Here is a 13,317-nt window from a genome sequence, read left to right on the forward strand (position 1 = left end):
TCTCAGATCCCAAAAACCTTGAACCTTGACTAAATCCACATCAGGCCAGATGGTCATTATTCTTCTCAAGATTCCAGTTTACTGTCACATATCGTCCAGGAAGCAAGATTAGTAAAGCAGATGCCCTCTCTAAGTGCCATGATCCTCCCCTCCAAGATCATTCACCAGAACCCGTCTTGCCTCCTTCAGTCATTTTTTCCCTGTAAACTGGGAAATTATGGAGGAAATTCAAAGGACCACTCAACAGGATCCTCCACCTGCCAGGTGCCCACCCAACAAACAATATGTTCCCCAGGCAATACGAAAATGGGTCATGCAATGGGTTCATATATCCATCAACTCAGGCCATCCAGGCAACTCTCATACCATCAAATTGTTCCATCATTTTCTGGTGGCCAGCAATAAATAGAGAAATAACAGGTAATGTGAAGGCTTGTCAAATTTTTGCACAGTCTAAGACCCCAAAGGAACTTTCATCTCATCTGCTGCAGCCACTACCTATTCCTCAACGCCCATGGTCCCATCTGTCAGTTGACTTTGTGACTGATCTGCCCCCTCCCAAAGATTTCGCAACCATTCTGGTCATCACTGACAGATTCTCCAAGTCTTGCTGCCTCATTTCTCTCAAGGGTTTACCCACTGTCATGGAGACAGCTCATGCGTTATTTCATCAGGTCTTACGAATCTATGGTTTACCCTAAGACATTGTCTCTGATCAAGGAACTCAGTTCACTTCCCAGATATTTTTCATCATCCTCAGTCAAACGGTCAAGTCGATAGACTGAACCAGAAGATCGGCAGATACTTAAGATCTTACTGCAGCCGGAAACAAAACCGGTGGGAGGAATTCCTACCATTGGCAGAATACGCTCAAAATTCCTCTACAAGCCTCTACAAGACTCACCCCCTTTCAATGTGTGCTCGGATATCACCCCCTTTTTTCCATGGTCTGGCGTACCCTTATCTGTTCCAGCAGTTGATGATTGGATACGCTGTAGTGAGAGGGTGTGGGACAGCCCTCATGTTCATCTTCAAAGAGCTGTATGAGTACAAGAACTACAGTCCAACTGAAGAAGGCATCCACATCCTCCCTACCAACCGGGACAAAGGGTCTGGCTCTCCACCAGGGACATCAAGCTACATCTGCTGAGCAGGAAGTTCAGCCCAAGGTATAAAAACATATTGAGCTTCCTGCTAACTACCACATCTATCAATCTTTTTATTTCTTGCTTCTCAAACCAGTCCACCCAAATGTCGAACCAAATGCTGAGTCCCAAGAGCCATCACCTCTGCTGGATGTATTCTGGACTTGTCACACATAGAGGAATTTCAACGAGCCAAGCCAGACCATCCCACGTCAAGACCACGGGGACATCCACGTAGATCACCAGGAGTCACTTCTAGAGGTGTGTGTGTGGTGGTGGTGGTGGGGTTGGGGTTCTGTAACACCAGGCCAGCAAAGGGAGCTCTCGACTGAGTTTTGACTGTGAGCTCTTCTTCTGCAACTACTTTATGTTTGGCGGCCATATTAACCTGGCCACCACATTCCTGTTTCTCTTGACTACTCTTTTGGGTTGCCCTTTTGCCTGTTCACACTGCCTCCTTGTGTATCGACCTCACAGCTTGTCTTTACTGACACTGAGTTCAGATTTGTGGAACTGTTTAATAAACCCTGCATATGGATTATACTTCGGTTTCTGCCTCAACTCCTTTACAGCACCAAGGTCAAGGGTGATTTTATTTCCCCTCAAACTAACACGTCTGAGTATGTGAATGTAAGGCTGGGAGATGATTTTGAAAGGTGCACTTCATATAAAAAATTAATAGTGTTTTTAATAATACACCAGTAACTGAAAACTCCAGTTTAACATAAACAAAAATAATTAAGTGCACCTTTAAGAGTATAAAATATGTTAAACATTGGCTGTCCCAATGTCCATTAATCTTCATCTCTGAAAATGAAATAATCTGAGCTCCACCTTTAATGGCATAACCATTAACATAACCCTAAAAACCAGCATATTCCTTTGTGCTCCAGTTCATATTGTAAGTGCCTTTGCATTTGTGTGTGTGCAGGTGTGTATCAGCATTTTCCTTTAACACTCTCCAGCAGCAATCAACTCGCCCGGTCTGGCTAGTCTGTCCCTTCTGTTCTGCTCATCCTCGTCCGCATACAAGGTGTGATGGATGCTCAGCATCGGGTGTGAGGGGTTCGGACTAAAAGGCCCGGGCTGGCTCTCAGGCTCCGTCTCCTGGTCGAGAGGATCTTCAACCTTCTGAAAATCTGGAGGAGGCATGCTGGGAGTTCCACCATTCATATATGATGCTGTGGAGAGGGTGTCTGTGGAGAAGGCAGTGGTGGTGGACAGTGGAGGAGACTCTTTCATCTCTATGGGCATAAAAAATATGATATAGAATTATTGGTAATACAAATATAAACTCATACATATTGTTTTATGTCTGATATTAAAATACAATTTTGTCTAAATAAATAATAATAAAAAATACCAAAACTAAAATCAATTATTTTAAAGCCTACAAGTCAACTTATGCATAACTATATTTTAATGTACGGAGTAAAAATGTATATTCAATTTAAGATTTGCTAAAGATTTAACAGACAATTAAATTGAAATAGGCTTAAGTGGTAATGTATAAATAGGAAAAATGTAAAAATAGGGCAAAGTTGGGCAATCTGTTGAATGTGCAATTGAGTGCTGCAGGAATGGAGTCCTAAAACCCTAATCTAAAAGCATTTTTGCATTTCCAGTTCCATTATCCCAAAGTCAGTGTGATTTTTGGAATCCCTGAAATAAGGCCTGTGGATAACAAAAGCTATTTTCATGTTTTATTCTATGGCATAAAATCCACCATTAATACCATCACCTTGTGATTTTTAAAGCTTTTTAAGTCTAATAAGTGTGACTACAGATATTTAGAAGTGAGAGATATCCAGACGTCATCTCACCAAACAGGAAAACTCATCTACTCATTCTGCTATTCTGCTTTTACAGCCTCATTATGTTGTTAGTCTCTAACTTGCTATAACTATTCTACAGTAATTCAAACTTTCCAACTTGTAAATTTTAAATAAGATTTGAAAGTTGTAGGACACTTAATAACACTGGTGATGTTTAAGTCATACAACCATGGTGTAGTTTATTTATATCTTAATTTTGGCTTTTTACTGACTACGTCAGACTTCGTACTTCCGCTCAATTTCAGTTTGCTTCTGTACTCAGTCTGAGAGAGCAAACCAGCTCCCAGATTTTCTATGGCTCCGCACCAGCCGTTCAATCAATGAACAGAGGGGGCGGGCTGAGAGCTGTGATGTAGACGCTAAGCGCAGAGTTTAAGATTGTAGTTTAGGTTAAGGAAATAGAAAATGACAGCAGACATGGAGACATGGGATGCTATTCACTCTGTTGTGGAGAATATTATTTAACTGAACCCAACTGAAGCCCAAACAAGAAGAGTGTTTGTTTCACAATTTGAATGGAGGTGATGTTGTGGACCTACTCCCGACAGGTTTTGGGAAAATTTTTATTTATCGACTGTTACGATCATCAGCGAGAAACTGGGGAGCCCAAAGTCCGGAAAGGCATTAATTGTGATTGTGTCCCCCTTGGTTGCTCTCATGGAGGATCAGGTTAAGGAGGCAGCAAAACTTGGTATGTGTGCTGCACAGCTTGGCGTGCTGGCGAACTGGTACCCTATTGACAGGTCAGTGTCTCCTTTCTTTTCCAGTCCTTGAATATTGCCATGTCATGCTGTAATCTTGCAATTAAGTTGCAGCATTTCTGACAGACTCGAAATGAACAAAGAGCTGTGTTTAACAGAACTAATCCTAACTTTGACAGTTGGCTGCAAATATTTTCTTGTTAGTCTCTACTGTCAAATATTAGTTTAGATGCACTGATTGTACCGTGGATGTGTAGATTTACTTCACATATTTGGCAAAAGTCATTCACAGCCATGTTCACTCCAGTATTTCGCTCGATGGTTTTGTTTTCGCAGCCTACCTGTGTTTACAGCGGAAGTTCGAGGCAGCTGAGCCGGTGTATAACACACGACATAACCAAACGTTATGTGATTGGCTTACAGGTACACCAATGATTTTAAACTTCAGACAATTGACGCTTGTCAATTATGCCCTTTCAGACTCTGTCTACTAAGTAAAGTGAAGTAGCAGAGTTTGGTATTACCAGGCTAGTATTTACACTTATACAAAAAAAAAAGTTAATAAATGTTGTATTCATTTGTGAAGATTACCTTAATTAACAAAATATGTAAGAATCATAAGCTGTTTTCTCCAATAATCCTAAAGAAAATTAAACAAGGGAACTTCCAGGTTGGCCTACTAAAATACACCATCCATGCAGCAAACTCTAACAATGCCAATATGGTACTAAATATACTGTGCATCCTTAAAGCATACCAGTATGAGAAGATGAGACATGTACAACTGTATGTGGACCCTCAATATACACATTACTGAGAGAGTGCTCAACAACAGGGGGTTGCTCAGGATTGACCGCTTCTTTTTTTGCTTTCTGGATGGTTAGCATATAAGGATGAACATCCAGCGAGAGGTTAAGAGTCTGTTTCTTCTCTATATTATTTGTTTCTGCAGCTGAAAAATAAAATGAGGTAAAAGATCAGTGAAGGATTTTAATGACGTTCTCTATACTAACTAAAACCAGGTTTTACTATACCAGTACCTTTGTTAGGAGGATATTGTGTGCTCTTGCTGTCCAGAAGTGGAGCAATAATGCTATCTGGTACATTCTTCCTTCTGACTGGTTTAGGTTTCTCTGCTTTTATGCTGTGTTCCAGTCTGGTAAGAGTCAAGGGTTCCTATATAAAAACAAAGAACTATGAGGTACATTTCACAAACAACAAGTAAGCTATTCATCGACTAAATACAAACAAGAACATCTTGCCTTAAAAGGCTGTGGCAGAGGGTTAGATGTGGGGATCCACTTGATCTTCTTGCGCTGTCTTTTGATTACTAAGGGCTCTCCTCCCAATTCTCCCACACCTATTACTGAAGGGTCCATACTGGGATCAATAGTCTGGATCCCAGAGTCTCTCACAGTTGGAGTGGCATCTTGGTTGGATTGAGCCAACGCTGCCAGCAGCTGCCGCACCACATTATCATACATTAGGTCACTCTCGTTGGTGATAAAGTCAAGTCTGTTGAGAGACTTAATGTGGTCTCTGTTCTCATTACAGAACATGGCCAGAATGTTAATGTCGCAAAACTGTGACTTCTGCCAGCGGCGGCGTGTTTTAATGCCAACCTTGTGCAGCTTGTTGAAGACAAAATTTGACTTGCGCACTACAAACAAATGCAGCAAGTTCACAAGGATAATGAGGTTCATAGTACACAACAAAGCTATGTCCACTGCGGCCATAATGCGTTGGAGCTGCACGGCTGGTAGCTTGCAGTTAACATTTAGCCGCAGTTCAGGGATGCTGCTAGTGTCGGGCGGTTCGCCAAGCGCGCAAGTGAACTCATTCTGCCTCTGACGGGAGTAGTAAGTGCTCAGGTACGTTATGGGTATTGAGCTGAGGCAGATGATGGCTAAATGTCGCGCCAGGTACAGCTTAGCCAGAAAGTTACTCTGCCCGCGGCGCTCAAGATACTTCTCAAACAGGTTCTGCTCCGGGCTCTTCTCCTTCTCTGCGTTCTCAATGATCTCCCGTCGCTCACGTTCCGTAATCCCTGGCCCCTTGGACTGGATCTGCTTTTCAATCTTGGGAGCTCTGCACTCGGCTGCCCTGTGGTAGCAGTTGTCGATCTCTTGAAGGAGGAAGTTGAGCTCTGAGGTGAGCCGAGTGGAGGCCAGGAACTCCCATCCCAGGGCAGGTATGTACATGATGCCTGCGAAGGCCAGCAGAGCGTAGGGCAGAAACTTGTGCTCAAACAAGGAGGGCCGAAGCTGAGGGTCAACGCCAGGAACTGCATCCCGAAGCTCTGTCCAGCAGTAGCCTCTGGCATACAGGGCCTGGTCACGTGTGAAGTTGTGTGGGGTGTAGCAATATATAGATTCCTCTAAAAGAGAAGGAAAAATCCCACTTCAAAAAATATTTAGGATTTCTAAATAACAATCAATTAGATATCACTATCTGTTCATACCAAGAACAATAATAAAGTTTAAATAATCAAATTATAAGAGAATAGCAAGGTTCACACCACAACGGTGGAATGTGGAATGGTCCTATTCTGTTAGATGTGTTGTAAATCACTACATATTATGACCATTTTATATTAGTTGGTGATTTAAATGTTCATGTCTTTTGCCTATCAAACTCACTTTCAGGAGTTTTTAAGTCTTATAGAATCTTTTAACCTTACACAGTGCATAAATGAACCCACCCATCTACAAGGGCACACTTTGGACCTACATCTCACTTATAGGATTTCTATTTCTGAGCTAGAGGTTTCTGATGCAATTATTTCTGATCACAAGCCTATTTTATTCTTTGTCACTGCCAAATCTACCCTTTCCATATCATATTGTTAAGCTGTCTCGATCTTACTCCTCTCAGTTCCATCTGGATATTAAGTGCTTTTTAATGAACTAAGTTCACAGTTGTCCTTGGACACCACCTCACTTTCTGATCTAAAATGTCAATCAACATCTTGAGATGCTAAATCACATATGGATGGACATTTGAAATGCAACTGCTCCTCTCAAAGTTGTGAAACCAAAACCCAAATCTGAAAAGTGGTTAACTCCCGAAATTCACTTTTTAAGACAAACATTTACAAAAGTGAAGCAAAAAATGAAAAAGGATAGACTTCAATTTTCACATGAGGTGTATAAGTCTTCTCTTCTGACCAACCAGACTGCTAAGTAAATAGCATATTTCTCTAATATGATTTATAACAATCAAAATAAGCCAGAAGTTTTGCTTTCTGTCATAAATGCTCTCCTAAATCCACCTGTCAATTGTATACTAAATACCTCAAATGAACTATGTGAAAGATTCTTGAGCTTCTTATCTGAAAAACAAAAGAATTGTAAATTTAAGATCTCAGGTGGCAAACACTCATAATGATCCTGTTTTTGTTGAAGTTTCCCAGTCATCATCTGTATGGGAGACATTTGATCCCATCTCTTTGCAATTCCTCACTGAAATTATTAACTCCTTCAAAGCTTTGTTCTGTCCTCACGATGTAATTCACCCCCAGTATTTTAAATTGTTAATTGAGTCTGTTGACCCCAATTTACTTTACCTATTGAACAAATGCTTATCAATTGGTTTGGTTCCTGCATGCTTCAAATTGGCCTCTGTTACTCCTTTGCTCAAGAAGCCTTCCTTAGACATGTTTGTTTTAAACAACTATCGTCAAATTTCTGTGGTCCCTTTTATCTCTAAGGCACTGGAAAATATTGTGTTGTGTCATTTTCAATCTTTTCTAAGTACTAACTGCATCTCAGAAACCTTTCAGTCTGGTTTCAAGCCTTTCCATAGCACTGAGTCAAATCTGCCATGTTAAACGCTATCTTAGTTGCTACCGATGCAAGTGACTCCGTGATTTTAATTATCTTAGACCTGATGGCTGTATTTGTCAAGTATATTGACAAAATTCTTAATTAAAATTAAACTGAAAATGTAAAAATAAAAGCTAGCTCAAAATAATACAAATATTATAGTAAATAAATAATACAAAAGTAACATTGACACTAATTTACTTATTTTTCTAGTTAAAATAGTAATTATTCTTGATGTTATCAGGTGATGAAATTTTAATTTATTTAACTACAATGTTATTTTTGTTGACAGTGCATATCAGTCAAAATTAATTTAAGGAATATATGATGAAATATTTACAACATTTAAAGAATATTCTCATCAAAAGTTGAAAACTGCAACTAAAACTGTGAAAAGAAATTGTAAAAAAATTAACACTTGATATTACCTGATATTATAACTGTCACTATCCAGAAAAATCTGGCATTTGGTGTACCCAGCTGGGATTTGTTTCTAGTAACGAGCTGTCATCAGGTTGGAATGGCTTTAATGCAAAGTATGAGGCACCACAAGCCAGAACTGATGAATAAGTGATAAAACAAATAATACATTTGTCTGTGCCAGTTAGACAAAGATAGAGGTAATTCTTTCACAGCCACTGCAACTCCTATAGATACCTCAAGCTTATTCTGGGTCTAATTGGATTACACTCCTGCACAGAGTCAATATGTTAAGAAAGATAATATGGTCATAAGCTCTAGTTTAATAAAGCAAATATGTGTGTTAAATTTGGCATGTCTATATGGGAATAAAATCTTTATGGTTACAGGCGTTTTCTTTCAGTTTTAGATTGATTAAAATTATTATCCTTGCAATTTTTCCTAAACAGCCATAGCCAACATAATGATGAATGCTTGGCCTTCACTAATCCTCATTCCTGATATACAACAGTTATTCCTATTGTAGAAAAATACTGCAATGTAGTAGCCCTCAAATGGTATGAAAAGGCAGTTTATCTCAAAGGAGTTCCAACTACGACTTTCGTAAGCATAAATGTTAGTGTATCTCCAACAGTTATTCAGATTTAAACCATGCTGCATGTTTCAGCCCTGCAGGGTTCTCAATGTTCAGTCACAGCCAGTTGGTGCTGCTATGCAGTAAGACTGACTCAGCGTTTAGAGTAAACCCCCTCCTACCACCACAACCTCTCTTTATCTCTCTCTTTTCTTATTTAATCACCCCACAATCTCTCTAGCAAAAATAATTTAACCACTCCTTTTCTGGATAGCAATGGACAGCAGGAATATAGAAAGACCCATAGAGCTGTTAATAATGGCTCACTTAATAAAACTTCAACCAAACTCTCTAAAACTTGCCATGTCATCAGTTTTTCATATGTATAAAGGGTGTTTTCTCTAAGCATGTTTACATGCACACATTTTAAATGGATCATATTATGCGATTTCAATTTTTCCTTTCTTTTTGGAGTGTTACAAGCTCTTGGTGCATAAAGAAGATCTGTAAAGTTGCAAAGACTAAAGTCTCAAATCCAAAGAGATATTCTTTATAAAAGTTAACAGTCAACCACTCCCCCCTAAAACAGCTCGTTCTAACACGCCCCAACATCTTTACGTTACTACGTGCGACGATTTGCATAATGCTGCCCAAATGTTCACGCAAAGAAAGAAGGTGTACCTTTTATTCTACTTTAACTACTTGTTTGGCCTTCCAAAAGAGGACACAACTAGAAATCAGTGGTTAAGTTCTGTTTCAACACTGTTCCAGAACAGTCCAACCCAAATATTCAGATGTGTGCTGCGCATTTTATGGAGGATGAGGACTGTTCCTGAACCAGTAGCCTGCAATGCATGTGGCACAATGCCTGTTTCTATAAAGTGGGGCAGTTCAAATGTTGCAAAAACAGTCTGGCGCTTCTGACTCACAGCTCGTAAGTACATTATTTATATTTAAATAATTTGCCAATAAGCAGTGTTGTTTGTTGTTTCTCAGATCACAAATGCAGACATGGTTTTATGTTTACGCAGTGCGATACGATTTGAATTTTAGCTTAAGTTTTAGTAATTTGTGTTGTGTTCTTTGTTAGTTTTTTTTAAATGTCTATACAGTTTTTATCAATTTTTATTTCAGTTCTAGTTTCAGTTATTTTAGTACCATTTCAGTATCACATAAAACAAAATGAAAAATAGGTACAACATTTTTTTTTTTTTGGTTTTAGTATTAGCTTCACTTTTAGTTTTAGTTAACTATAATCCTGATCTATTTGAGGTTAGATAATGATTTTAATTGGTAAGAAGCGCACACACTAAATGTATGTACCAAATGAATCACTAGACGTGCATCAGAAAGTCACGTGACTGAATAATTTACTTTGATTTTTGGTTACTATCACCATATCGCTGCTCATTTGCATAAATTTGAGCTCTCCTATTCCTCACGTCCTCGGATATCATCACATCTTATTAAAAATGAATGGAATTCAAATCTCTTTCTCACTGCAAACCGTAAAGTGCTCATTTGTACATAATGCTGCGTAATGCCACTAACCTGCAAAGTTCCTTGTAAAAACTAATGTGACCAGCAGTATAGGGATGATGACAGTTCCTATGGTCACAACCCGGTCAAAGGGCAACTCTAGTTTGAGCTGCACCATGAGACCCGCCAGCACACCGCCCTTCTCATCCTGTGTGGAACCCGGCAGGATCAACTCCTTCAGCTTCTCACCCGCAAGCAGAGCCGTGGCCATGTCCAAGTTCTGCTCGAGGATGTTCTGCATTCGGCACCCAGCAGCCCGCTCGCCACTAACCTCACAACACTCCTGATGGGATTTGAAGCTTCTCCTCCTTCTCCCAAGAGTCACAAAGGAAGATTTGTGGTCAGCCTGAGTTGATGGGTTACTGATGGCTGATCATGTCAGAGGTAGACTGAAGAGAGGAAAATCAGAGTTGATTTTTTGCTTATATTGACAGCTTGGATGATTTTCTCATCATATCTATTCCACTTCTGCAAAAACCTGTAAATGAACAAGAGAGTTAACAGATACAGATTATCATGAAAAAGTAAAGCTACTGTTATCTGTGAAAGTAAATTGCCTTTGATTCTGCATGTTTAGGCTCTATGAAAGTGCAGGTTCCTTTAATTCAGTAAACAGTGGAGTGTGCCTATCTGCAGAGTCCTTTGAGAGCGTGCACTAGTGACAAGGACAAAAAAAACATACTGACATCCTACTAGAGGCTTAATCATTCAAGACAGTCCAGATTAGAGTACAAAGATGGTACACTGTTGTTCTTTAACTCATTAGAAAGTTTTATGGCATTTTTTTCTGAAATACGTGAAAGCTTGATATGGTGCAGAATGACTTTGCCCACGGTATAAAAACACAGACAAGAAAATAGCTGTCGTACATTTCAAAAATCAATATATCTCGCATATATCTCGCTTTGAGCTCAAGAAATCAATAAGGAGCAGCTTTCTAGCAAATGGAAAGAACAGAAATGGCAGAAACCCCACATTTGTAAGTTTACTTTATTTTTGTGATGAAGTATCAGTTTTTAAACTGAATGCACTATGGATGTTTTATGTTAATCTTTAATGTACACTAAACTATGTCTTTATCGTCAAAGCTGTGCCATAGTGGGTAATTATTTTTTCTGACATAAAACATTAGTGTTTGTGATTGACTTGGTTTTATTTATGTATTAACATATTTAATAAATGTAAAAATTCATTTAAATATCTAAATATGTTTTTTTTTTAAATAAGTAATAAATATTTACTTACACTTACCTGTAACATAAATGCAGAGTTAAATATCTTTGTATATTTCACTGGACAAATCTAGTTGACTCCATCTGCATTTAATTCTTGAAGTATATATATATACTTCAAGGTTTTGCTCTAAATTATTACAAATGGTGCTGTCAGTCTTGAAGACAATATGTGCTGATATAAGAAACTATTCTATTAAAAATTGCTTATGTTAGGCATAGTTTTACCTTGTATTTGTCATTTTGGCCTAGTTAGAGACAGTTTAGATCCTCTAAGAGACACTAGAAAAGACTGAAAAACTCCTTTCACACCAGGTTTGATAAAACTCTCAAACGAGTTGATAGTAATTAAAAATGTGTCCTGCAAACCTAATGCAACAGCACGCAGTAGTATATTATATCTTTTGACGTAAAACAGCTTTAGATATAATCAAGCTTTAACGACGATGCTGTATAACGACATTGTCCGACATATTGACTGACTGTGAATGTTTTGGAGCATTAAAGGTCATGCGGTGCACATCACTTACGCTTAGTCGAGGAGCTGTCCATCACTGGATCATCTGGCTAGGGTGACACATAGCGGCTTAAAACATAGATATGCTAAAATACATGATACTATATACGGCATGAGTGAAAGTGTGACGGAGAGGACTGGGTTGCATTAAACCTCATCTTCATCTTCATGATGTCACATACCTGTCAGATTACTCGATTATACTGAGGAACACGCAGAGCCTGAATCCTATGCTCTCAAATCATCAACACCAGGTAAAGATCTCACAACGTCCAACAGATCCCCCCCCCAAAAAAACAATGGACGCGGATGCTGTGACTTGTGCTTTGGTGGTGAGCATCCCCGGCGTCTGAAGAGTTAATCTGCAGTGCGGGCGAGCCGTTTCAGCGTGTATCCGGGCACACACCGGTTTGTTCCGCCTCTCGCCATCCCTCTTACCCTCCCCAGACAAACCTCACACACTTCCCCGGTTTACACCATCATCATCTACACACAGACCTTCAAGAAGATACATTGTCGTTGCTTGTTTGCCTTACACGATACGTTATAATATATTGCTAGTGTGCTTTTGTGGAAACGCGAGCCAAACATTTGGCTTATTAAATAAAAGGAGACATTATGGAATCATAAAAATATGTATTAGATTCAACTTTTCCACTAGTATGGTCTACTGCTGTCCTTTATTTACTGTATAATCTGTTTGGTTTTGCATTGTTCTGTATGTCGTGCATTAAAATACAGCATAGGCTATTTCTTGCACAAGATTCTATTCTGTTCTATTTATCTTATGTATTTTTTAAATGTTAGCTACTGTAGGGTGACTGAAACATGTAAAAAACGTTTTGTTAACAGTGCACCAGCTTTTTTTTTGTCATATTATAGACTTCTTTTTATTTTATAGTAAAATATACAGCTTACATGCTAATTAATTCATTAATTCACCCTAAAAATGAAAATTCTGTCACCATTTAGTTACTATCACTGTCCATACAATTTAAGGTCACCTAAATGGTTTGGTTGTTGACATTCTTCAAAATGTCTTATTGAGGGTGAATAAATTATGACAATTTTCATTATTGGATGAATCTCTTTAACTTCATCTAGAAGATTCAATATAAATATATTTCATACTGTAGCCTCTAAGTGCCGTCTGGAAATTTCATCTAAAATTAGTATTTTTCTCAGGCTCCTACATTTATGTTCCATTATTTCACTTTAAGGGCAAATAACCTATTTATTGCCACTGAAGTGAAATTACTAAACCTACACATAGGAGCTTGATAAAAATTCTCATTTTAGAAGAAAATTTCAAATAGCACTTAGAGGCTCTTACATCTGAATTTTATATTTTGCTGTATTTACTGTATGCAAGCTATAGACTGCACTTGGTCTAAAACATGAGCAAACATACTTAGCTGTTGGGTCACTTTCTGGAATAAGTAATTCAAATTTTATGTAAACAATCTTTAAAATTTTATTGATCGACAATAACATAACAGGATGCATATATTTATACAAAAATACAATCTA

At 38.6% G+C, this 13,317-nt stretch overlaps 1 protein-coding gene across 3 annotated transcripts; it reads right to left on the reverse strand.

The window, feature by feature from the left end:
• Positions 1 to 1,405: 1,405 nt before the first annotated feature.
• On the reverse strand, positions 1,406 to 12,233 carry LOC113118263 (pannexin-2-like). 3 transcript variants are annotated; one of them, XM_026287311.1, is made up of 7 exons: positions 11,970 to 12,233; positions 11,801 to 11,837; positions 10,051 to 10,427; positions 4,944 to 6,058; positions 4,722 to 4,857; positions 4,439 to 4,633; positions 1,406 to 2,389 (listed from the first exon to the last, which is right to left on the reverse strand). In XM_026287311.1, exons 3-7 carry the CDS (start codon positions 10,277 to 10,279, stop codon positions 2,097 to 2,099), a joined length of 1,968 nt encoding a protein of 655 aa, XP_026143096.1. In that variant the 5' UTR covers positions 10,280 to 10,427; positions 11,801 to 11,837; positions 11,970 to 12,233; the 3' UTR covers positions 1,406 to 2,096. The 3 variants fall into 3 exon arrangements, with proteins under 3 accessions (XP_026143096.1, XP_026143095.1, XP_026143097.1); XM_026287310.1 differs by having other exon boundaries at positions 10,051 to 10,516; XM_026287312.1 differs by lacking the exon at positions 11,801 to 11,837.
• Between the last annotated feature and the right edge of the window lie 1,084 nt (positions 12,234 to 13,317).

Source organism: Carassius auratus, chromosome 18 (assembly GCF_003368295.1).
Source record: "Carassius auratus strain Wakin chromosome 18, ASM336829v1, whole genome shotgun sequence".
Lineage (NCBI taxonomy): Eukaryota > Metazoa > Chordata > Actinopteri > Cypriniformes > Cyprinidae > Carassius > Carassius auratus.

Bases quoted from the DNA above. Each gene is read 5' to 3' on its own strand.
- LOC113118263 (XM_026287312.1), bottom strand. From the start codon at position 10,279: ATGCAGAACATCCTCGAGCAGAACTTGGACATGGCCACGGCTCTGCTT. The intron at 6,059-10,050 runs GTTAGTGGCATT...CTTCTCTTTTAG, and splicing joins TTTTACAAGGAACTTTGCAG to AGGAATCTATATATTGCTAC. The intron at 4,858-4,943 runs GCAAGATGTTCT...GTTTTTATATAG, and splicing joins CTCTGCCACAGCCTTTTAAG to GAACCCTTGACTCTTACCAG.